General features: G+C 45.5%; 1 protein-coding gene across 1 annotated transcript; it reads left to right on the top strand.

The window, feature by feature from the left end:
• Positions 1–43: 43 nt before the first annotated feature.
• On the top strand, positions 44–17,441 carry LOC311154801 (tumor necrosis factor alpha-induced protein 2-like). Its single transcript, XM_084207571.1, has 12 exons — positions 44–129; positions 5,671–6,019; positions 7,641–8,268; positions 9,532–9,646; positions 10,868–10,993; positions 11,712–11,812; positions 11,902–12,000; positions 12,180–12,303; positions 13,253–13,375; positions 14,224–14,379; positions 15,443–15,564; positions 15,983–17,441. The coding sequence occupies exons 2-12, from the start codon at positions 5,683–5,685 to the stop codon at positions 16,122–16,124; spliced, it is 2,073 nt and encodes a 690-aa protein (XP_084063697.1). The 5' UTR covers positions 44–129; positions 5,671–5,682; the 3' UTR covers positions 16,125–17,441.
• The last annotated feature ends 5,225 nt before the right edge of the window (positions 17,442–22,666 follow it).

The following is a 22,666-nucleotide window of genomic DNA, read 5'->3' as shown; positions in this document are numbered from 1 at the left end:
CCCGCCCCCGCTTTCCTCCCCTTATAGCCGGGCTGCCCCCGCCCCGGGCACAGACCCTCTGACAGTGCCGGTGACAGTGACAGCGCTGCTGGCCCGCGTCCAGCCCCGCCGCCCGGGAGCCGCCGCAGAGTAAGTCCGTCAGTCTCGGGTCTTTCCCCTTCCCCTCGGGCCGGCGTATCCCGCTTCTCCCGAGCCGCTGCCCCGCTCCGGGCTCACTTGCTGGGGAGCTCGGGGGCTCTCTGCTGGGTCTGAGAGCGAGGAACGAGGGGCACCCACGGAGGACGGGTTGCCGGGCATAGGGACAGGTTTCAGCCCCACCTTGTAATTATCAGAATGGGGAATAAATTGGACCGCTGGCAGACAGCAGCTCCAGGCATATCCCAGAGCTGGGCAAGGATTTGTGCCTGGTAATTCCATTGTGACTGCTGGATCTGATTTGTGTTACTTTTCCCCTAAATTTCAGGGCACAGGCTCAAGCAGTGACTACTTTAACCATTCACCTCCTTCCTACCCTTCTGCTTTTCAACACCTTTCCTAAAATCCAGATGTAGGTATTGGGCACCAAAGTGTCCTAAACCCAGATCTGGCACTGGATTCCAGATTCAGTGTGGCACTTCTGCCCTCTCTTTTTTGTCTCTGTTTAAAGGAAGTGGTTTTCCCCCAAACCACAGGAAAGTAATTGGACTGTGATTCACTCAGTTTGGCTGCACTGAAAAAACACCATTTCAGAGCCTGGACACTGGATGGCCCTGGGCAGCCCTTGTGACTTGCGCCCTGCCAGGGTCACTGTGCCCAAGCTGCATTGCCATGCTTGTCCTTTTGTGACTGCTTTTTCTTTGTCAGGGATGTCCCACAGCTCCTAGGATCTGCCTTTTCCTGGAGTACTGAAAAGCTTGTAGAAATTCCCTTCTGTCTTTGTGCAGTAGACCCATATCCATTGCATCAGCTCCTCGGCACAAATTGAAAAATTTGGCCCCAGGGTTAGGATCCTTGGGGATTCAAAAGAATTTCTTTTTGAGGCTCCTGCAAAGTGAAGAAGAGACTTTCTGTGACTGGAGCATATGGCTGATCTAGAAGCCATGGTGCCTCACTTTGACACCCAAGTTCAGGACAGGAAACCTGAAGAAACACTGTCCAAAGTGTCAGCTGCCTGCTGCCCACCAAGGGGCTTTGAGGCTTTTCAGCTCTGATAAAGAAAATCACAAGGGAGCAGAGAGCTCAGGTTTGGGTTTGCTTCATTCACCCTCTCTATAAAAGATGTCTGGAAAGCCAAAGAATTTGAAAGTGCTGAGAGAAGCTCCCAGGGAATTTGTTTATCTTCTCAGTCGCTGTTAGCTCTAGCAGTGAACTTTGCAAACTCTAGGCCTTAAAGAAGGATTTGGCTTTGGAACTAAAAACTTTTTCGTTATGAAAACAAAACTCTAGACAGCAGCAGCAGGGTGCTCTTTCAGCAGCAACGGTTCAAAATTATGCTGCTCAGACTTGAAGTAAGAAGAAAGTATTACAGTGCATTCTCTGTTTTTTTCCCCAATAACAGTGAATATATAGCATTTTCTCTTTCTCTGTTTGAAAGATTCTCACTAACAACAGGAAATGATGGTTTCTGGATGGTTTTCAGGTGTGTGTGAGTAATTTAGGGAAATCACAGTCTCATTTGGAAATGACTGCACTGCACAGTTGTATCTACACATGGTTTTATGCTGGCTTAAAGCATCCTCTCTCGTGCCGGGTGAGACACCCTGGGGTCCTCTCCATGCTCTGCCACTGCCATTCCCCAGAATGCCTTGGGTTCCCTATCACCCCAGCCCTGCAGGGCTGCCTGGTGATGCTGAGGCACATGGATTGAGTCCTCTGGAGAATTTCTGCTCCTGTCTTGGCTTGTTTGGAGAAGTTTTGTTTTCCCTCAGCTCCCCATTAGGAGCAGAACTTGGCCACCATCAGGATGCTGCTGGAGCACATATTGGGTGGTGGGTGTCTCACAGGGCTCTGCAGCTAGGACTATGGATGTGAGCAGCACAGTAGAGGGTCAAGGTGGGGCACTGGGTGACCCAGCTCTTCTACAGACTGTGATTTCCCAGGCAGAGCCCAGTGGGAGCCCTCAGATTTGTGGTGTCTCCATTTAGCACTTAACCCAGATAACAAAAATGGTAGGAAAAAGACTCACCTCCTAGGAGGACTCCCAACTTGCAGAGATTGAGTCTGGCATCTTTTTGGACTCTTTGCTTTGATGAATTTGCAGTTTGTTTAGGTGTCAGCACATGGTCTGAAGTACACCAAACTAGGTGTCAGCAAATGGTCTGAGGTACATTAAACTCAAACTGCCTGTACTGCACTACTGCTTCAAAGATGGCTTAGCCTAGTGCAATTCTCTTGTGTGGGCAGATAGACAACTTTGCTAGATAACTCTGGTTTTCTGAGAGGCTGTGGGAGAATGGGAGATATTCACTAAAATGAGATATAAATCCTCATGACCTAGCATGGTCAGCAGGCTGGAGAGGACCAAAAATCCAAACAAATGCTTGTTAATACTGGCAGCAGCTCAGGAAAAAGAAGTCAAGAAAAAGTTCAGCAAAAAAATTCAGAAGAGGGATAATTAATAAATCTCTTCCCCTGAGTGCTCTCTGGCACACCATGAGCTACCCCTGACCAATGAGATCATTCTGCATGAAGCCATTCCCTTTGAGGAGAAAAAGGAGAAAATGGGAAGCCACTGTACCCAGAGTCTGGGCTGGATCCTCCTGTGTCTTGACTCTGCTCCAAGTGTTTCCTTTGCCCTTGCTGCCCACCCCAGAAAAGCTGTTATCAGCAGAGAGCTCACTGTATCCCACCATAGCTACACCAGCAGTCACAGCACCACAGTCCCAGTACTGCAGGGCATCTGGACAAGGTGGCAGAGGGTGCTTTCTGAGCTGTGCTGCTCTTCTGGTTTGAAACCAGAAGCTGAATATGCTGTGTCAGAAATAATTGGAGCTAAAGGCTCCCCTGGCACAAACCATGTTGCCACATAACAATAATGAGGATGACGATGATAACAGTAAATTAGTAATAATACTGAGTTGGGAACAATGTCAACTCTTGACCTCAAATCATTACATTTCCCCAGACTTGAATTTGAATTCTGGGAAATGATGTAGCATTTCTCCTGCTAAAAAAATCAGAAGCCTGCTGGAGTTTTAGCAGGCTTTCATTTGTAAGAAGAGCACAGGCATAGAGGAGCAGCCTGCAGCCCTCCAGGCCAAAGCCATCTCCTGGTGTGTTCTGTCTGCTGTGTTGGGCAGGAGTACATCCTGACAGAGGCAGGAGGTGCAGTGCTAGCACAGCATCTCCTGCCTGTGCACCCCAGATGTAACCAGGACCACCTCCTTTAAGCTGAGTATTTCTTGCAGAAAGTGTTGGCATTTTTTTCTGTAAGTTTCTTAAAAGCATTTCTTACAGTAAGGTCTTGGTTATCTAACAATAATGAGATGGACAGGGAGTGTTTGGTACCCCTTGACATTAAGACTGGGGCTGCATTTCAAGGCAGAAGTGGGAGCTGAGGTTTATTGTTTTTTCCTGCTGCAGATACAAACACAGGCCAACCAGCAGTGCCACATGATAATCCCTGGCCAAGAGTTCAAGCTGGCCAAATGTGACAGCATGGCAGCTTTTGCATCGACAGCCTTACCTAGGTGCTTGAGCCTGGCTTTTTTTGAGCGCTACCATGACAAAGTTCTGACAGATGTGAAAAACACAGCTTCTAACCAGCTTAACCATTCCCTTAGGGAGTCTTGTATGTGTGGTGTCACTTTGATGCTTTTCAAAGATCTAGTGCGTTTATCTTGGCATTGAAGAAGAACCAAAACTTCCAAGTCCACCTTTCTGATCATCATTCATCAGAATGAAAGACCTTAGCCTTTTGGAAGGGATGAGGTACTTTCTTTGGTTAGGGAAAAAAAAACCCAAACAAAAACCCCAATACTGCTTTGTTTGAAATAATAGGAGAGAGAGAAAAGACTTCGCTGAGTCCAAGTCTGTGCAAACAGGAAGGAAGGGATTTGGCAGAATTAATCTAAGCACAGTGTTCTGTTGGGAAATGCAGGTTACGAAAAGAGCCTTACAAAAATTAGGCAAGTCCAGGTCACTTGCAGAGCATGCCTGCTGCCATGAATTTTTTGGGTTGGTTGGTTTGGTTGTTTTTCTGGGTATTTTTGTAGTGGAAATGTAACAAAAAGGAACTCTTTTTCCCCTGCTTTCAGGATTCTTTTGAGGCATCCTGCCTGGTATAGCTGGAGTGAACTGCAGGGGGTTTCCTTTCCCCTCTCCTCCTCAGTACATGTGCTAGGGAGATGTATGTGCACAGATTCAGCCATGGCACAGCTGCTGGCTAACCTGGGATTAGCTCAGTTAGTTAAGAGTATGGTGCCAATAATGCCTTTGGTTGTGGGTTCAATCCCTGTATGGGCCATTCACTTCAGAGTTGGAACTGGTGATCCTTGTGGGTCCTTTCCAGCTCAGACTATTCTGTAACTCCTGTCAGCTGAGCCCTGGTGCTCAGGCCCCCTTTACTTGCTCATGCAAGCAGAACTCCTTCCCAAATGAGTTTTTGTATTTGTTGTGTTTAGAAGGTAATAGCATTACTAATCCTGGACATGGCCTGGCATCCAAAGCAGGGAGAAGGAAAGCTCTCAGCCAGGCTCTCACTGCTCTCTGTATAACTTAGAATAAAAAGCTACAGTCTTCCAACCAGTTTTCCCAGAAATAAGTATCAAATTTTGTATCAGCATGACACATATCAACATTATAAACTTTACAAAGGTATTTGAAGATCACCACATTGCAGCTGTATAACTGAAGCCAAATTCTTCATTTGTTTGAAGTCTAATTTTTCTGCCATTACTCAGTACAAGCAAACCAAAACTTGCCTGAGAGTTCTTTGTACTAATGTGCTTCAGTCTCTTAGAAAGTCACTTTAAATAAAGCATTATTAGAATATAAGAATTGGAAACTATGAGTCACTTTATTTATTTACAATAATTGCATAATTATAATCATTACACAAATTGTTATAGTTATACAAATAAATATTTTGCGATCTATTGAATTATAGAGGAACATAATTCTAAATATGAATTCTGAGAAGAAGTTGTAACAATAACAAATTTCTGTTGTTAATTATTTGTAGTGTAAGAGTGTTGGTGGTAATGCAGGACTCTGGCAGGATCATATTTGTTTAAACAAGGCTAAACTACCCTGATCCTCGTGCCTTGTTCCCACTTATCTTGAGCACAGATCAAGAAAAAAGGCCTTGAGTAAGGTGGGAATTGATCCCGATGCCATGTAAGAGCATGAGAGTTTTGTGGTTGCTTTGAAGGCACAGGACACTTATCCCACCCACATCATTCATGTGCCCATCGATGCTCATGTCCACAGACACACAGCATCCCATGGGAGAGCCTGACAAGCTCAAGGTCTCAAATCAGGACACTGGAATCACCCTCAAAATGGCTCTTTGATTTTTCTTTAATTTAGACTGGACATTAGCTGGAATGGTGTTGCTCAGGAATTCTCCTGTGCTCACATCAGATGTGTAACATTCTCCATGTTGCCCACACATATGCCTTGCCATACTTTCTTCTTGGTATTTTTCTTCCTAAGTGTTATAATCTGATTTTTTTTTCCTGAAATTTACAGGCCAGAAGGAAAATGATGAAAATGTTACCTTTTTTCCAAAGTCCTTTTGGAATACGCAGTGGATCAGAGGGTTGCATTGATGCAAACAGGCCTTTTGAAAACACTTCACCATCAGTAGCTGAGCAAGTCCCTGCCTGTCCTGAACCTTCTGCAGATGAGATCTGGTCCGGGGACCAGGAGAAGATGAGAGAAAGGCCAGAGGCAGCCTGCAGAGCCTCGCGTGCCTCTTCCATCACCAGCAATGAGAGCTGCATCTCTGCCGGGGACAGCCCTGAGAAGGGAAACAAAGGAATAAAGGGAATGCTTAAAAGTGCATTTAAAATAGTTAAAAAGACCAAGCCACCCAGTGGTAAGTGCTCCTCCATCCTCCTTGCACCACTTCATGGGCCATGGTTTCCTCTGGAGGGGCTGTGTGAGGCAGGGTGTTGTCCGCTAGGGAAACAAAGGTACTGATAGATTGAAGTGACTTTTCCAGGAAGCCTGGGGAAAATTTGGCTGAGGGAGACATGACCTCAAGTCCTAGTCTTTAAGTACCAAGGGCACAGTCCTTGAGGAGCTGTCCATTTGCAGGTTTTCTGTCCAAAACAAACTTATTTCTGCTTCCCCTGGGGGCACAGAGAACTGTGGGTGGGTGAGAAAGCAAAGTGTAACTCTCAACTCTGTTCCTCCATCTCCTCCTACAAAGCCTCATTGTTTTACTACAAATTATTTCATTTCCAGACAAGCCTTTACCTGTGTAATTGGCATCTCTGTCTCCATGTGTAAAATGCTTTCCCTAACTGGTGGTTTTCTTTCTTGGCCTTGAATTTGCTGTGAAAACAGGCCTTTTGTACTTTTGTTCTTACCACTGCATTGCCTCATCCCCAATGTCTTTTTTTTTTTTTTTTAAGCAACCAGAATTGCAGAAAATATTCCAGATGAGACACCACCAATATGTGGTACAATATATTCCTATTTTCCTATCTCAGCTGGATCTTTCTCACTGAGTACATCCTGGGGTCGTAACTGACATGTTCACTACCACCTCCCAGTAAGGATTTACTAATTCTCCAGGTGTCTCTCTTCCTCCTCCATCTCATGCTGATTCACATCCAGCTTGCAGCAGAAAATCCTGTTTGTTGCTAAGTAACTTTTGTTCTATTGCATTTTTATCTTGTGTTTTGTGCCATTAAATTTCAGCCCATTTACTATTCAAGTTATCCCATTGTTCCGGTAAAATACACCGAGCCCTCATTTCATAATGTCTCTGAACTTTGTGCAATCAGCAGATGCCAAAAGGGCACTCCCAGCTTTTGTGCCACAATCTTTAAGGATAAATGAAGTAAGATGAGTTTCATGAATAATGTAAGCTTTCTCCACCCAGGGTCTTCCATTACACACCTAACAAATCTTATTTTGGGATATAACTTTGCCATTTTAACTAATAATTTCCCAGGTTTCCCTGTCTTGAGTAACTGGCTGTAGTTCAGATAAGATAGTTCAATTGTGTTTATCTTGCTTGCTAAACGTGTCCTCCCAAACAATTTCACAGGTCAGGTTGTGCCAAATCTATTTCTGGTAAACCCATGTGGTATTTCCTTCAGCACATCTTTAGTTACATCTTTCCATCTACATTATTTCTAATGCCATGCTTCTGACTTGAGGTCATATTAATGGGAAGGGGGATGAGCAATAACTAACTAACTCCACAAGGCTGAATTTTGGAAACAATTATAGGTGGCTCATGAAAAGTTGTCCATATGCAACACACTGGTGATGAGTATTCAAGTTTCCATTGCACCAGTTAAAGGCAAGCTAGAAGTAATATGATCTTTAATTAAACAGGCTTTCTATATGGTGTAGGAGCCCAAGAGCTAGCATTTTGGAAGTATAAGCATTTTTTTAAAAGTATTCCAGAACCATCATTTTTTGTAAAACAGAAGTCTAAATCTTCACTCTTGGTTAAAGAAAGGCTGTTCTGTTTTTGCCAGTCAAACAAGTCATGGATCTCCTTGGAGAGCAAAAGCTTTGTGATGCCATTCAACATCTGTTTGCCCTGGAGAAGAGCCTGTCTAGCAAAAGTGAGGAGGGACTGAACACCAGTCAGAAAGACATCGAGTCTGTCTATGAAATTCTGAAGCACAAAGTCTTCAGCACCTTGAAAGATTCTGTGCTGCTTGCAAAAACAAATCCAGATCTGCTACAGCAGGCAGTGGAGGCTCTGAAAGAACAGGAGAAAGAAGATCAGAACTACATGTCAGAGAATCCACCTGACCAAAATATGCAATTTAGACCTAGGAAATGGAAAGATCTCTGGATGGCTACAGTAAAGGAGTCAGTAGAGGCTCGAATGAAAGACACAAGCCGTACTCCTAGAACTGAGAACCTCTCTGCAGTTGGCCAGAACCTCCTGCACATGGGAAAGACAATGAAAGAAGATTTGACAGTGGTTGCAAAGTATATTAACAAGCTTTATCCTCCTGAGTTTAATGTGTTCAGCATATATGCAGAACTCTACCACAATTATTTTGCCTCCCAGGCAAAGAAAAATGCTGAGTCTCATCTGGAAGACAAGGATATTTACCTCCTTCTCTCATGGGTGCACAACTTTTATCCAAAGTAAGTGGGCTTTTATACATGTTTACCCTTGGAAATCAGAACAGGCTCACTGGCTGCAAACCCAGGCATTTGCTTGATTTATGAGTTATTATTACTGCAGTACAGTCCAGCACCTGGCTAAATCACTGGTGTTACTGATGATGTGCTGCTTTACAGTCCTGGCCAGCACAACCAGAAGGGACACTCTCAAGGCTGCTGGTCTGTCAATGAAGGGCTGTTTCACCATTCTGGCTTCTGGGCAACAGACACACAAATGTTTAGGGCTTCATCTGTGGGGTAAATTGGTCAGGTTCATTGCCTTGATATCTATTCCAGTTGCAGACCTGGACTCACTCTTGGAAAATTCGGAAATTTCAGCCCTTTGTACCAGAGGTCAGACAATAAATAGAACAACCTGAGATGCAATTATCCTGGGCATGGAGGATGTTGCTTAGGTGTTACCCACAGTCTATGTTTTCTTCACCTTTAGGAGAGCCAGGGGTGCCCCCCTGTGAGAGGACACAATCCAAGGGTCCCCATAAATTCTGTATGTTATTAAACTGAAAACATTGCTTGTTGTGGATAATAGCACTGGGTGGAGAATTGGGGGCTTTCACTTCTTAGGTGGAAACCAGTAAAGATACCAGCAATGTTTCTTTTGTTCCAAAGTCATTTAGCTCCACTTTTTCCTTTTTGTGTTTCACTGGTGAGTGTAATGATTCGTTGTTGATCCCGGAAGTTTTCCACAGCCAGTGTTGTGCTCCAGATCAGGATATTCAGGCCTGAACCAGCCTGTGTTTGGAAGTGAGCAGTTGTGAGGAGCAGGGCTTAGCCCAGCACTCGGGACAGTGTTGGCCAGGGCAGCAGCTGCTTTGGGAGTGTTCCCAGAGGCTACATCCAGGGGTCTGCTGAGGGATCACCTCCCAGCCATCAAACACCAGCTTTTCATCTGCTTGCCTCTCTGTATGGATGGAGAAAGGTCATGTCCAGGGGCTAGACTCCCCTGCTTGCTTTCCCATCCCCACCAGAGCACAGTGGCTGGTACTCAGGAGTTTGAGAGACCATGACTCCATTCACAGAGTTGCTTGTGGTCCCACCCTCACAGGTCTCACCCCTGGCACATATCCATTCGGCTTCTCCAAGTCCTGCCTGGACTGAGGACAATGTACATTTCCATCTGTTTTTTCACTGATACCCTCAAAAAGTGTTAGTGATTTTCATAAACAACTGTCTTGAATTACACTTCCCTTGGAAAATACAATTGTTTGGCTTTTTTCATTCCAGAGACATGAGAAAAGATCATGCTTTAGCCATGGAGTTGGATAAAGTTAAGCTTGGAAGCCTTTTGCCTTCAAGTCTGAGCAAAGAGCTTGAAAATAAATACCTTGACAGTGAAGAGGTAAGAAAGGTTCAGACAATCCTCTTCTTCCCTTCACTGCTCCCATATGACTCCTCAGAGAAGCTGTGACTTGTCCTGCACACACACTTTTTCACCAGTGAACCACACACCCTTCCAGGGAGAAGCAAAAGCTTTTGTTTGTTTTTGGGGAGCAGGTCACCTTTCTGCTAGCTGGGACTTGCAGAGCAAACTTCTGCTTAGCTCTGAGAGCCAGGAGAAAAGAACTGCTCTGTTCTTGTAAATCATGTGGTAGCAACAGGGGGAAAATCCAACAACAGATCTTTATGGGTAACTTTCTAATTGTCTGATAAATCTCCAGAGGGATTTATGGTCCCTCTCACAGAATCTCTGAAGGATCTTGGATTACTCCTGGTATCTGCAGAGGTGCCAGACCTTAGATGAGCACAAAGCATGGAGTTCTGGTCTTGACAAATCTTTCTTTGATGGAGAATTGCCTGGTTTGCAGAGAACAAAAGTTGCTCTGGTTTTTGTATCACCCTTCCCTTAATGGAAACAAGAAGCCACTTTTACAGTATTCCCATAGCTTAGTGCTTTTGGCATTTGGGGCTGGAATTCCTGGAAAATGAGAAGATGAGTTCCAAGTGTAGCTGTAGTCTGTGATGGTTTGCATATGGGAGAGGTGGTGTGAGGTCTGCAAAGCGCATGAACAGGATACTGGGGGATCAGCAACATGGGCCAGACACTGCACAGACCATTACCACTGTAGCACAGTGGCCTCACTGCAGCACAGAGGGGTCAGAGCAGAGAAAACCTGAGAGCACTTTGTTTCCCTCTCCAGCACTTGTGTGGCATCAGAAGAGCTCATGAAAAAGGATTGCAAAAGCAGGTGGCTCTGAGTGTGACACACACAGTGTGTGGTTGGGGGAATTTGGGCTCTGGCACATGTAGCTGCTGCAACCTTCCTGCCCACTGCTCCCCTCTCTGCCCTCCTGATCCCCCGGATGTGAAGGTGTGGTGGGATCTTCACTCCTACCTTAAAAAACTCACTATTGTGTAGGTGGGTATCGTGAGGGGGTTGTCCTTGTTGCTGTGAAGTCATGGGTCAAGCATCTCCTGCCAAGGAACCTTTATATCCCAGCCAAGGCTGAGGAAAAAGTCTGCTGAGCCAGGCAAAAGGTGGGTGGGTGAGAAAAACCTGGATAAGGCAGGAGCTGTTGCATCCTTGTTGTAGTAAATGCCATTGTTCTTCCTTCCCTAAAGGTTTCTGTCAAAAATTCACTGAGCAGATGTTTAGATAAAGAAATCCAAATATGGAAAGAAGACAAGGAACCAGAGAAGCTAAATGGGCATTTTCAGAGTGAACTGCTAGGAATTTTTGTTATCCAGGTAATACAGAGCTATATTAAGAGTAAACAATTCCATCTTTTACCTACTTAGGATTTGAGACCAACTATGGTAAATGCAGAAAAGAAAAAGGCAAAGTCGCTTGTGTAGAGTGGTGGCAGAGGTGGGTGGCACAGGGAAGCTCAAAACCATGGTCTGTCTTGGGCCTGGTGTACCATGGGACAGAGGCAAACTCCTCTATGAACAAAACAAGAAGAAAAACTGCCTTCGTTCTCCTGTGCAATTTCTTCTGCATCCCCAGCAGCAGAGAGACAGGAGACAGGCTCAGTTGATTGAGAAATGGGGAGTCTCTTTCTTCCTCCCAGGGAAAGTGCCACAGGCAGAGCTGCCCCTTTCCATCCTCTGGCTGCGGAAGATTAGTTGAGTTTATTTTTTAAAAAAAAACCTCTCATCTGTTGAGGTTGTTGTGATTAAATTGTTCATTTAAATGCAATCTAATGATATTAAAAAAAAAAAAAAGAAAAAAAAAAGGAAACAAAACCAAGTGTCAAATTGCCTGCTTTCTCAGCTGTTTTCTAGATTTTCTTCATGCTCCTTTTGAACCTCTCAGCTAAGTACAGCTGCTCTGTGTGGTCCCTGTATCAGTTGCAGGGGGGATGCTGGAGAGCTGGGTGCAAAGGATTTGCAGCCTCTTTACCAGCAAACTTGGCCTTTTTGGAGCAGGCAACATTTTTTCAAATTGATCTCACTTGTTTGTTAGAGTATCTACAGCAGCCAGAAGCGAGCTGAGGACATCAGCAAGGCTGTGGGTGAGGAGCTGTCCCGCCGGCTGCTGAAGGAGCTGCCAGCCTTCCTGAGGAGGTGAGCTGGGGAGGGGCTGTGGGCAGTGGGGCTGGCACAGCACCTGGGCAGCCACTCACCCACCCCTCCTCTTCCCATCTCCCCTCCAGCTACAGGGATGCCTTTGAAGACTTCAAGGAGAAAAGCAAGAAGCATAGATACTACAAGTCTATACTGATTGCAAATATTAACAACTGCTGGAATTTTAGGTAAGGGTCCAAAAGAAAAGGTTTTGCTCCTTCCTCTGCAGGCAATGTATAGAGGGAGGTGGTACTCCAGAGTGAGCAGAGGTAGGTCCATCTGCCTGCAGAAGGTTTGGAGACCTCTGAATTTATCTCTCTCTCCTCTGAGGATAGACTGTTCTGACCTGACTGGTATTTTCTTGCAGAGACTACACGGAGAAATACGTGGCAGAAAAGGACGACAGTAAAGCCGATATCCTCAGCACTCTCACTGATATTGAAAACAGTGGCTTTGATGTGCTGCTTCAACAGCTCTTTGCCCAGCTGAAGGTACCATATCTGTGCCCCACATCCTCCTGCCCCATGGCTCAGGTGATACCAGAGCAGGGAATGTTCTCCTGCTGTGCTATCTGTTGTTCCAATCTCTGATTCAAATCAGCCAAGTTCAGAAGGGACAGGATTGGTCCCAGCCCACACTGCTGGTAGAAAACTCCCACTAAGCTCACCTTGAGCTGGTCCTCAAGCCCGCAGGCAAAATGGGTGCAGTGACATAGGCATGACTGTGCAGGTGAACATAAAACCTGCTGATGGCATCTGAGACAACAGCTACAGCAGGGAGTCTCAACCTGCAGCTGTTTGCTCTCCACACTGTAGGAAGACATCACTAATGGCATAAACTACAATTATGCAGCTTTTGGCTTCCCCATAAAGGTGACCTGAAGGGCATTTCTGTACTTCTGCCTTCCTTTTTTTTTTTTTTTTTGTTTATATATATATAACACAATCTTTTCAAGTTAAGCAATTTTGGAGGAAAAGGAAACGTAGGAGTCAGGAATGATCAGCCACAATCTCTCCTTTCTCTGTAGAGCCTTTTGGAAGGCACAAGAGAACAGAGGTGAGATTTTTTTCTATTTCACATTTATTTACTGTGGCTGAGAAAAATTATGATTGAAAATATCTCATAAGGATTAATTTTTTTTTCCCCTGATAGTTCCATAATTCTTTAGTCAGACAAGATGGTGAGGGGAAAAAAAAGGCAGAAATAATAAAAACACCTCCAATATTAACCTTTCAAGCCCTTGGTCTTCTTCACCATGAGAAGCCAAGAAGGGGACACAGCCCCTTGTTCCCCTGTCCCTGTAAGGCATCACCACACACCCCTGCACAGGATTATATACCTCGCTCTCGCTATGTGGGATACTCTACATGTAGAAATATACAAATATACATGTGCATAGAATTTGTTTGAGGTAACTTAGCAGATTTTCCTTTTTTTCAGCCAATGTACAAGAAGTTTACAGAGAATAAGTGGGATTCCAGCAGTGAAATTATGAATGAGATCATTAAAACCACCAGCAAACATATTTCAGACTTCCAAACCTTAAAGGACCCGTTTTACCATGTAAGTCCAAGAGAAATATTGGAGGGATTCTGGGCGCTGGGGCTGCATTTTCAGTTCTGATCCTCTACAGCTTGAGCTGCCTTGACCTCTGGTGAGCTGGCCTGGCATCAGAAAGCCTCTCAGGCAGGGTTTCCATCAGCATGCAGTTCACCCAGATAAGGCACATAAATCTCACCCTCCTCTGACAGAAGCAGACTCCTACAGCTCTGCTGCACTGTTTGCAGAGCAAACCACCCCTGATGCAGAGAAAGTGCTTTAGAGACCACCCAACACATGGCTTTAATTACAGATTTGGTTTAGCAATCTTGCAACACAGATGCAGTTGCATGGTTTGGTCTCATTTGATTGCCCTAAGGCCTGGAGGAGGTGGATGCAAATGGGACAAATCCCAGAGAACTGAGCCAGAACCACATCCTCATTGCTGCTGGACTATATATGAAATATCATAAGACAATATTTGATTTCCTGTCTTCGTGTTTTTAGTAGCTGGGACAAATGATGATATTTTATATGTTAGAGAGAAGAACAGGAAGAGCAGCATGAGTTCCTGTTTCTCTGGAATACTGTTACTCTTCTAGATCTTTTCTGCACTTCCCAGAAGGAAAGAACATTCGGAAATCCCCATTTTTATTAGAGCACAAAGAAAGTCTCAGCATCTCGGATGTGCCGTAACTGGTCTTGGGAGGCTGGCAACCAGGGCTGCTCCTGCTGTGTAATCTGCAGCAGGCATTGGTGGGGCATGGCTCAGAGCACCCAGGGTGGTTGTGTCCTCCATCCACACACATGGTTTGCTATGTCCCCAAGCAAAGGAGAAATGGATGATGATTCCCTCCTCTCCTTCCCAACAGGCCATCATTGAGAAGATCCATGCCCGTTTGGTTAAAGAGTACATTGTGAGGCTGCTAAAGAGGAAGGTCAGCCTCAAAACTCCAGCACAGCAGCAAACTCTGGCCCAACACATCTCCAAGAATGCTGCTGACCTGGAAGCCTTCTGCACCAGCAATGTACGTGAGTGCTTGCCATGAACACATCAGCACGGGGCACAGACACACTGAAAAACAGGAAAGTAATTTTGGGAACTTTTGTTAACCTTTTCAACTCAGCCTAATTTCCTGGGAGGCTGGACCTTAGGCAGTAAGAGGTCTAAGTGCCTGTAGGCAGAAAGGGTCCCCTGTAAACAGCCTGCCCCTCCCTGCTTGCAGAGACATGATTTCATCTTCCTCTCTCCCACAGGCAGTTCCCTTTGGAAGGTTTATATTAATAGGGTCAAAAGACATAGATAATCTTTTCTGGTTTCAGTACAGCTTCCTTACAGGAGTATGGATTTCCTTTCACCCTTGATTTCCCTCACGCTGCAGCTTTTAGGTCAGCCAGGGGCTAAAGCAGGCAGTGTAGGAGTCTGTGGTATGCAAGGAATTTCTCCATGAGAGCCACAGCTGGAACACCCATCCTTCTCTGTCCTTTAAGATCATCTCCCTCCTTCCATGCCTCTAATTTTGCCTGGAATAAAAGCTAACAGTTAAGCCAAAACCTGTCCTCCATCACCCCAGGCATATTTGACTGGAGAAGGAACAAGTTTGAGATTCACATAGAGTGGGTAGGAGGTCAGGCAGCTGCACCTTGGAAATTCCAATGGTCAGAAAAAGCTCTAGCTGGGGCTTCTACCTGATTTTGGCAATACCTGGAGATGCCAAAGGCAGGGTTGTGCTTGGAGTTGGGGCGGAGCAGCACGTGGCAGTGACTCACCTGGCCCATCAGACCTTAGTACACACACCAGGCAGTGCAGAAACCCAAGGAAAAGGAAATGAGCAGATAGAATCTGCTGAGGTGGATGTGGAAGTCTCAGTCTTATAGCAAACCACACAACACTTGTGTGAGAGGATTAAAAACCATCAAAAAGTTAATCCAGTTTTTCCAAGGCTTCCTCAGGGAGAAACAGCACTGAAAACAATGAGGCACCTAAAATCACTGATGTGTCCTTTCTATTTGCCAAGAAACAGCCTCAGGAGGCAGTTCCTGGGGTGGGGGGCACCATGATGTCCTGCTAACCACTTTTTCTTCTTGCAGGGATCTCAAGCCACGTGGCTGAATTCAGCACTCCCCAAACTGGCTGAAATAATCCGACTTCAGGATTTAGGTGCTATTAAAATTGAAGTTGCAACACTTGCCACAACATACCCAGACATCCGGTAAGAGATGCTGAAACAGATTTGCTAATACTCATAAGGAATTTTAATTGACCCAGAAAGCAGTCAAATATGAATATAGGTGAGATTCATACAGCCTGAGCCTATAAACCTGAGAGGGGGCTGCCTTCCAGGCTGTGGCAATCCCAGTCCTATCAGAAAGCAAAGGAAGATATTAATAAAAGCCTGCTGATATATTCCAAATTCTGGCCTGATTTTCTCCTTTACGTTGGAGATTCCCTTCTGTACCCCAAACATCCCAGGACAGTGCAGGGTCTTGTGTAGGACTGCCAGATACTGGGCTGGCACCCACAGGAGATGTCAGCACATGGCACAGGGTGGGAGCCACATCCTGGTGCAGTGGCCCTGACATGTGGAAGTGTGTGGGAGGAAATAACACCTGCCCATTTCTCTTCCACAGCAAAAGGCACCTGGAAGCGTTCCTGCACATCAAAGCCAATTTGTCACGCAGTGAACTCAAGAGCATCCTGGGCTATTTGGCAGACAGCACAGCGTCCACACAGCCCAGGGCCCCACTCTTCTCCAACATCAACGTGTCCTAGGCCAAGGCATCCCTTGGCACTGCTCTGTGCTGGACTGTGGGGTGAGCTGGGGATGGAGACCATCTCCTGGAGCAATGCATGGCACACACTGCCACCTTTTCCTATGGAAAGTGCTTTGTCCCAGTCTGGTGCTCAGCATCCCTGTGGGAATCATCGTCCTCCCTGTGGGGCCGGGCACAGGATGCACCCATGGGAGGTGCAGTGCTCACAAAGACTGGGGCTGCTCCTCCGACCAGTCATGGATTCCCTCTGAGGTCTCCTTGGTGCCACCACATTCTCTGCCTGGACACTGCCCTGGAGCTCTGAACTCCATCTACCTCTCAGAGTGCCACAGAGGCCACATCACAGACCAAGCAGGCACCACTTATGTAGCTTTTTATCTTCTAAGGAAATGAAGGGAAACAAAAACTGAAACCAACATTCAGAGATGTGTAGCATCCCATGAACTCTCGAGATATTGGGAAAATCCCATGTGAGCATTCTTGCAATCCATCTGCCTTCCTCAGAGCCAAGCAGGGTAGCTGTGTTAGGTTGGTGGGAGAGGTACGAGGTTCCTGGGGAGGAGGAGCTGCAGCTCAGCTGTGGCAGGGCTCCTGCCAGTCCCCTTGGAGCAGCTGCAGGCTCTGACCCAGGGCAGCAGCACTGCCCAGGGCCTTGGGGTTTCCAGTGGAGAAGTGGCCCTGGAGAGCGTGTGCTTCCTCCACATCTGTGAGGTGGGAGCACCTGGGCCCCTGGCAGCCAGCCCCTCTCCAGTGGCCCCATCCAGTGCATATGCACAGAGGGACCCCTCAAACAGAGGCTGGGAACAAGCTGCCTACTGAAATGGATTGTCTGGGTTAAGCCAGCATCTGGTAAAACACTTTGGATATTACTGAAGTCCTTCTTACCAAGGAGAGGACTTCCAGACCCCATTAACAATGCAGGCTTTGAATGGGGTGTGGAACTGGTCTCAAATGTCATCACTACATACTGAGCACCCTGTATGTGTCACCATTCTCTTGCTCTCTCTTTCCCCTTGTGCTGTGAGATAGATATGATGTGAAGATACAAATGGGTCTCTTGTGAAACTGTTTTGTTTCTTACAGCACAGTTTTTTTGGAAACTTAATCACTTGCCAAAACAGCACTGTGTATATTTGGAGACCTTTCCCTTCTGTTCTCCTGTTTCAACTTTTGCATCAGTCTGTGGAAAGTCAGTCCGGAAGGAAGATGCCTGATGACTGTGCAAACTATAGAATGTATTTATATGTATATGCAATATACCACCAGTGTATTTTTGCATCCAATTTTATTTTTTCTCAGTTAGAGATACTAACTTGCAATGTTTATAATAAACAGTATTCAAATATGCTAGAAAAGTGACAGTTTACTGTGTTGCCACCGCTATGTTGTCCTTCAGAGGGCCATTTCTCCCAGCCTGCTCTGGTGAATATCACCCACTGGTTCCAAGTAGGGGTCTTGCTGGACTATAGACTGGAAAAGCATTGCTGCTGCCCCTGTAAGACATTCACTGAGCAGGGTGGGCTGCTCACTAGCAGTGGCCAGTGGGTGGGCACATGCTCAGAGGAGCCTTCTGCCAACAGGTCCTGTAGCAAAATTGTGCCATGAATGAAAAACAATGCTTTGTTTTTAATCTGCAGCCTGGCGTCAGGCAGCACAAATCGCTCTCTCCTTCCTTAAGCACACTCACACAAAACTCATATAGACACATAGGTTAAAAAATTATTATTTAAACACTCATCTCAGCTACAGTTTAAAGGCAAATGCCAAAATGACTTCTGACTGTGCTGAGCACTCATGACAACTGTCACCTGTTGGGTAACATTTTGTTTCCCAATTAGTGAAAGGTCACTTTGTTGCTATAAAAATATGTATTTTGATTTAGAGATCTGTTAAAGGCCTACAGAAATGCATCATACAAGTGATTGCACTGATCTTTAAAAAAAAAATCCAGATAAGTAAGTGCCTAAAGGGAAACAGTATCTATTTATATATCATAATTAGCATGGGTAGGAGAAAATGGTTTTCATACACATTTCATAAGCCATATGGAAGTGCATTGTGCAATCTCTTCATCCTGCTATAAAACCCCAGCTTTCATCTCTAATGAGCCCAGGAAACTAATTTATTTATCTTCCCGCATGACTCGACATTTAAAATGGCATTTATTTATAGGCGACATATTACACATAGCCAGGTAGTTTCAGGAGGTTGCACAAATGTCTTCTGATAACAGTGTTAGTTCAATATGATAAATAGCACTTCTAAAAACTAAGTAAATAAAATTTTCTGAGGTCAGTGTGGCTCAACTTTCTTTATCATGCAACCTCTGCTGATGCTGATGCCTGCCCCTCCTTGGAGGCAGAGCAGATAGCCAAGATTTAAAAAAATAAGATAAATTTTACAGAACAGTTAGGTAAGCTGGTTCCTGAGCACAGCTACTGTGGCATTACTGTCATCAGTGTTCCCAGCACATCAATGCACAACAGCCACCACACTGGGCAAGGCTGAGCTCAGACATACACTCACAACGCTCCTGGCTCCCTACCCATCCATCCCACCTAGCACTTCCATCATTTGACAGAAGACTTGCAATTTGAAGTGCAAAAGATGGAAGGACACAAACCATAGCATAGCAGGGGGTGGTCTGAGGCATTACTCCCTCCTCTGCTCCTGCAGGAGCCGCCTGTGATGTGCCAAGTCCCCAGGGACACCTGGGGAACCTCTGAGGAAGCCAAAACCTCCAGAGAGATCACAGACTCAAGTGTGAGTGTGATGAGGAGAAAACAAACAAGAGGAATGTTTTCTTAGGGCCTGATGAGAAACTTTGGGAACTGCTAACCTGGAAATAAAGGGTTAAGAAGTCAGGATGCCAGCAATTCCTTCCCTTTCAGCCTGTATCCTCTCTCTAAAATCCACAAAGAAATGCCAGCACTGAACTAAAGGCCACAGGATTTACTGATGTGCTGATTTTAAGAGAGAGACACACTAGAGCAAAGTGGTTTGGTAGGTGGGCTTTTCCAGGTGGACAGTGCTGGCTTCAGTGACGTGCCTGGGTGACACATTCCTCACCTGCTAATTGCTGTAAAGTAGGAAATGTATGTGCAATTACATCTTCACCAAGGATGTGGCAACAATTTGCCAACATCCATTTTCAAATTCTGCCTTTAGCATAGGTAATATGAACTTTAATAGAAGAAAACCTGGAAACCCCAATCCAGTGGGAAGAGACCTGAAGCCTGGCAATGCATGGAGAATCCCAGAGGAAAGGCACACCTGCAGTGAGGAGTGGGATGGCAGAGCCTCCTTCCCAACAGGAATTAGGGCACACGGGCTGCAAGGCCAGCATCTCCTAGGAAGGTTTCACTTGCTGCTCCATCATCTGCCTCCTGCTTGGGTCAAGAGCCAGTACTGGGGACCAAACAGGCAGGAGCACCAGGAAGGACGGATGTTTTGGGAATGGGCTAAAGGTAAGTGAGCTTGAGTGTGGTTCTAGCAAAATCATGGTTTCCCATGCTGTAGATTGAAACCCACAAGAGTAATTGCTGCCTTCCTGCGTGACTTAGAAAAGGATGTGGCCACACCACCACTCTGATATGCTTGAAACACAAAATAGCTTTCCTGTAGCCACAATAATAGATGGCAGCTAATGTCAGGGGATTTCAAGAATTACTCATCAATGCGGGAAACATGGATTTCCACCCTAGCAAAGAAACAAATCCATAGTAATGGGAAGAGAGGTGAATCCCACTTCCTAGGGGGAAAGAGAGGAAATGCAACGGAGCAGACACACCCATTAGGCTGCTCAGGGGCTGTTACAGAGGAAAAGTTAACTGTGTTTTTTTAAAGCAGTATGAAGTTTTTAAGGTTACCATGAAGTGAATGTTCACACTTGCTGGGCACCATTTCTCCTTGCTACCAGGGGCTTTATCCTCCTGAAATCAGGTTTTAAAAACCCCTCTTGAACTGACCAGCTTGGGGGCTTCCCTACAGAGACATTGTTCATCTCTTCTCTGGGTCTTCCCCTCAGGTATTCAGCACCTTCTTTCACCTCTCCACAAGTCTTCTGATGTCTCCCAGCACTACCCAATGAGGCCCTGGGACCACATTCTTCCAGTTCTCTCAACCTTCCAGCAGATGGGACACACCAGGGCAAATTATGTATCAGCGCCCAGAAAAACCATCATTTGAGGTCAAGGAATTCAGTGCTATTTATCCAAGCAGTTTTTATCCAAATAGGACAGAGCGCTTGAGCTGTAATAACTCTCATAATGGACTAATAAAAGAGGAAAACTTACTATTTAGCAGAAAAGCTGAGCTCTCAAAAGTACTCCTCTCAAATGGGAGGAGGTTATAAGAAGTCCTTAGGTAGAACAATATTGGTCCTGGAGTCTGCAAGAGATTTTGAGCCCTATCCCAAAGGCGTGAGGCCAACCCCCAAGTCCCACTGGCAAGAGCAGTGTAGCTGAGAGCTCAACCGAGTGCACGGTTTAGGATAAAGTTAACAGTGCCATGTCCCAGTTAACAGAGGGCTATTTCTGCTCTTTGGTTTCATTGCAGCCCCCTTTACTCTACACCAAGGCTGTAAGAAGTGGTGAAAACCATCTGACCTGTGGAACAGGGACTGTCATCTTCATGCTGCCACACAGCAGATCCCTTGTCTCAGCCCGGGTCCCATCCCCAACTTCACTCATTTTGACACAGCCCCTTCACAATCTCCATGGAGCTACACAGAACCAAAAACCTTGGCTCAAGCTACCCACTCCCCCTGCCAGAGGTAATTCCAATGCCCCAAGAGAGGCATTCAGCCCAGTAGGATCCTGGCAGCCATCTGCTTGTGACTAGCTTGTGCTAGACCACAATCATGGACCACACCAGCTTTGAGGCAAGTGGGTGTGAAGGGAATGTCCTCTGAAGAGGTCACACTGCATTCAGAGGTGTTACTACTGTACTGTCTGGACACAGGTGGTTTGTAGAAAGCAGCTCTGAGCAGCATTGTGTCCCTCCAGCAGGATGCAAAAAGGCCCCTTCTAAGATTTACTGGAAAAGAGTTACTGAAAAAGGGGAGGAAACTCTTGCACATGCTGCGTGAGCTAGACTTGCTGCTGAGCAGCCTTGGCAGCTTGAGAAGATACCACAGGTGAGATCCTCAGGTTAGTCCTGGAGCTGGCAAAAACAACCAGCATGAGGAGTAATCCAGATAAGCTTAGCTGTATGCCTGTAAGGGAAACACAGGAGGCTGCAGAAGCAGAGACTGAGGTGGGAGTGCAGCCGTCAAGTGTCTGCCATGCCTCTGGCCATGTTCAAAAATCTTCTGTAAGTCTTTGTTTAACTGTCCAGCTCAGCATCCCATTCAGATCCATTAAAAATATCACTAAGACTAAAGTATTACTGTGGAATGCATGAACTGCCCAAGCTCCCATTTTTGTTTGATTTGATTTCTCTATGAAGCTTCTCTCAAAGGGCTCAGATTGCGTTTACTTGGGGAACATTTTGTCAGATCAGCACGTACAGCATGAAATCAATAGCAGCTTTTGAAGAAAGACCAGATTCATGCATTTTCCAGAACAACCTCTTCAGCCAACTTTTCTTGGGTGGAAACCACACTTAAGAAAAGGACAAGTTCTACCTTCCACCTACCTCAAAACCCTCCCCTCAATGTTCCCTGTAGACCACAGGCAGAACTCCATCTCTTCATGTAACATTATCTTGTATAAAAGCCTATTTCTGTACAAAATAACACTGACTATCCAGGTATGATGTTATTCTTTCCACTGTAATTTTCTACTATCTCTTATGAACAACTCTATACTGCAAACTTCAGCTTATAATTCAAAATTATGAATTGCCTATTTTCATACATTTCAATATAGCTTGAATTGAAAAGCAAATTCTTGCTTTCAGTAGTACATGAGCAATGCTTCCACGTTAATGTGCAAATTATCATGAAGAGAATCAACACGCAGCAGATTTCTGCAATCTGTTTACCTCTCTATACACAGAAATATCCTCTGTAGGGGTGCTTTCTTGGCAGAAATGGAGGCAATACAATCTATAGATTATTGAGAGCAGAAAACTGGAGTTGTGATGAATACATAGATTATTTCTTAGTCAAAGGCTCGTGCATTACACATGCACACAGCGCCCCCACACCTGCCATTGCCATACAACTGGTTTTCTTATAGACACTCTGTATCCAGCCTTTTGCCCAGTTTCAGCCCTTCAAATAACAGTTTTCTGGAAATTTGACGTTTCCTCCACAGAAAGTGGGCTAATCAGGATATTTTGTTTGGCAACTCAAACAGTGAAGTCTGGGACTCAAGAACTGGTTGTGCTGATGTGTGAAATCCCCTTTCTGTTCCCATGCTCTGCCACAGCATGGCCTTAGATATCTGAGTCCCAGCATGGGTTTTTGGTAGTATTCCTTCTGCTAACTTTCTCTGCAAGGAAAAGATCAGAAAATTCAGGCCATAAGAGCTCACAGTGTTGTAGGAGCTTTAACATATTATGACAGAAATGCAAACAACATGCAGAAGACTTCTG

This window comes from Fringilla coelebs (genome assembly GCF_963513975.1).
Source record: "Fringilla coelebs genome assembly, chromosome: 6".
NCBI lineage: Eukaryota > Metazoa > Chordata > Aves > Passeriformes > Fringillidae > Fringilla > Fringilla coelebs.
This window is presented reverse-complemented; position numbering and strand designations above follow the sequence as displayed.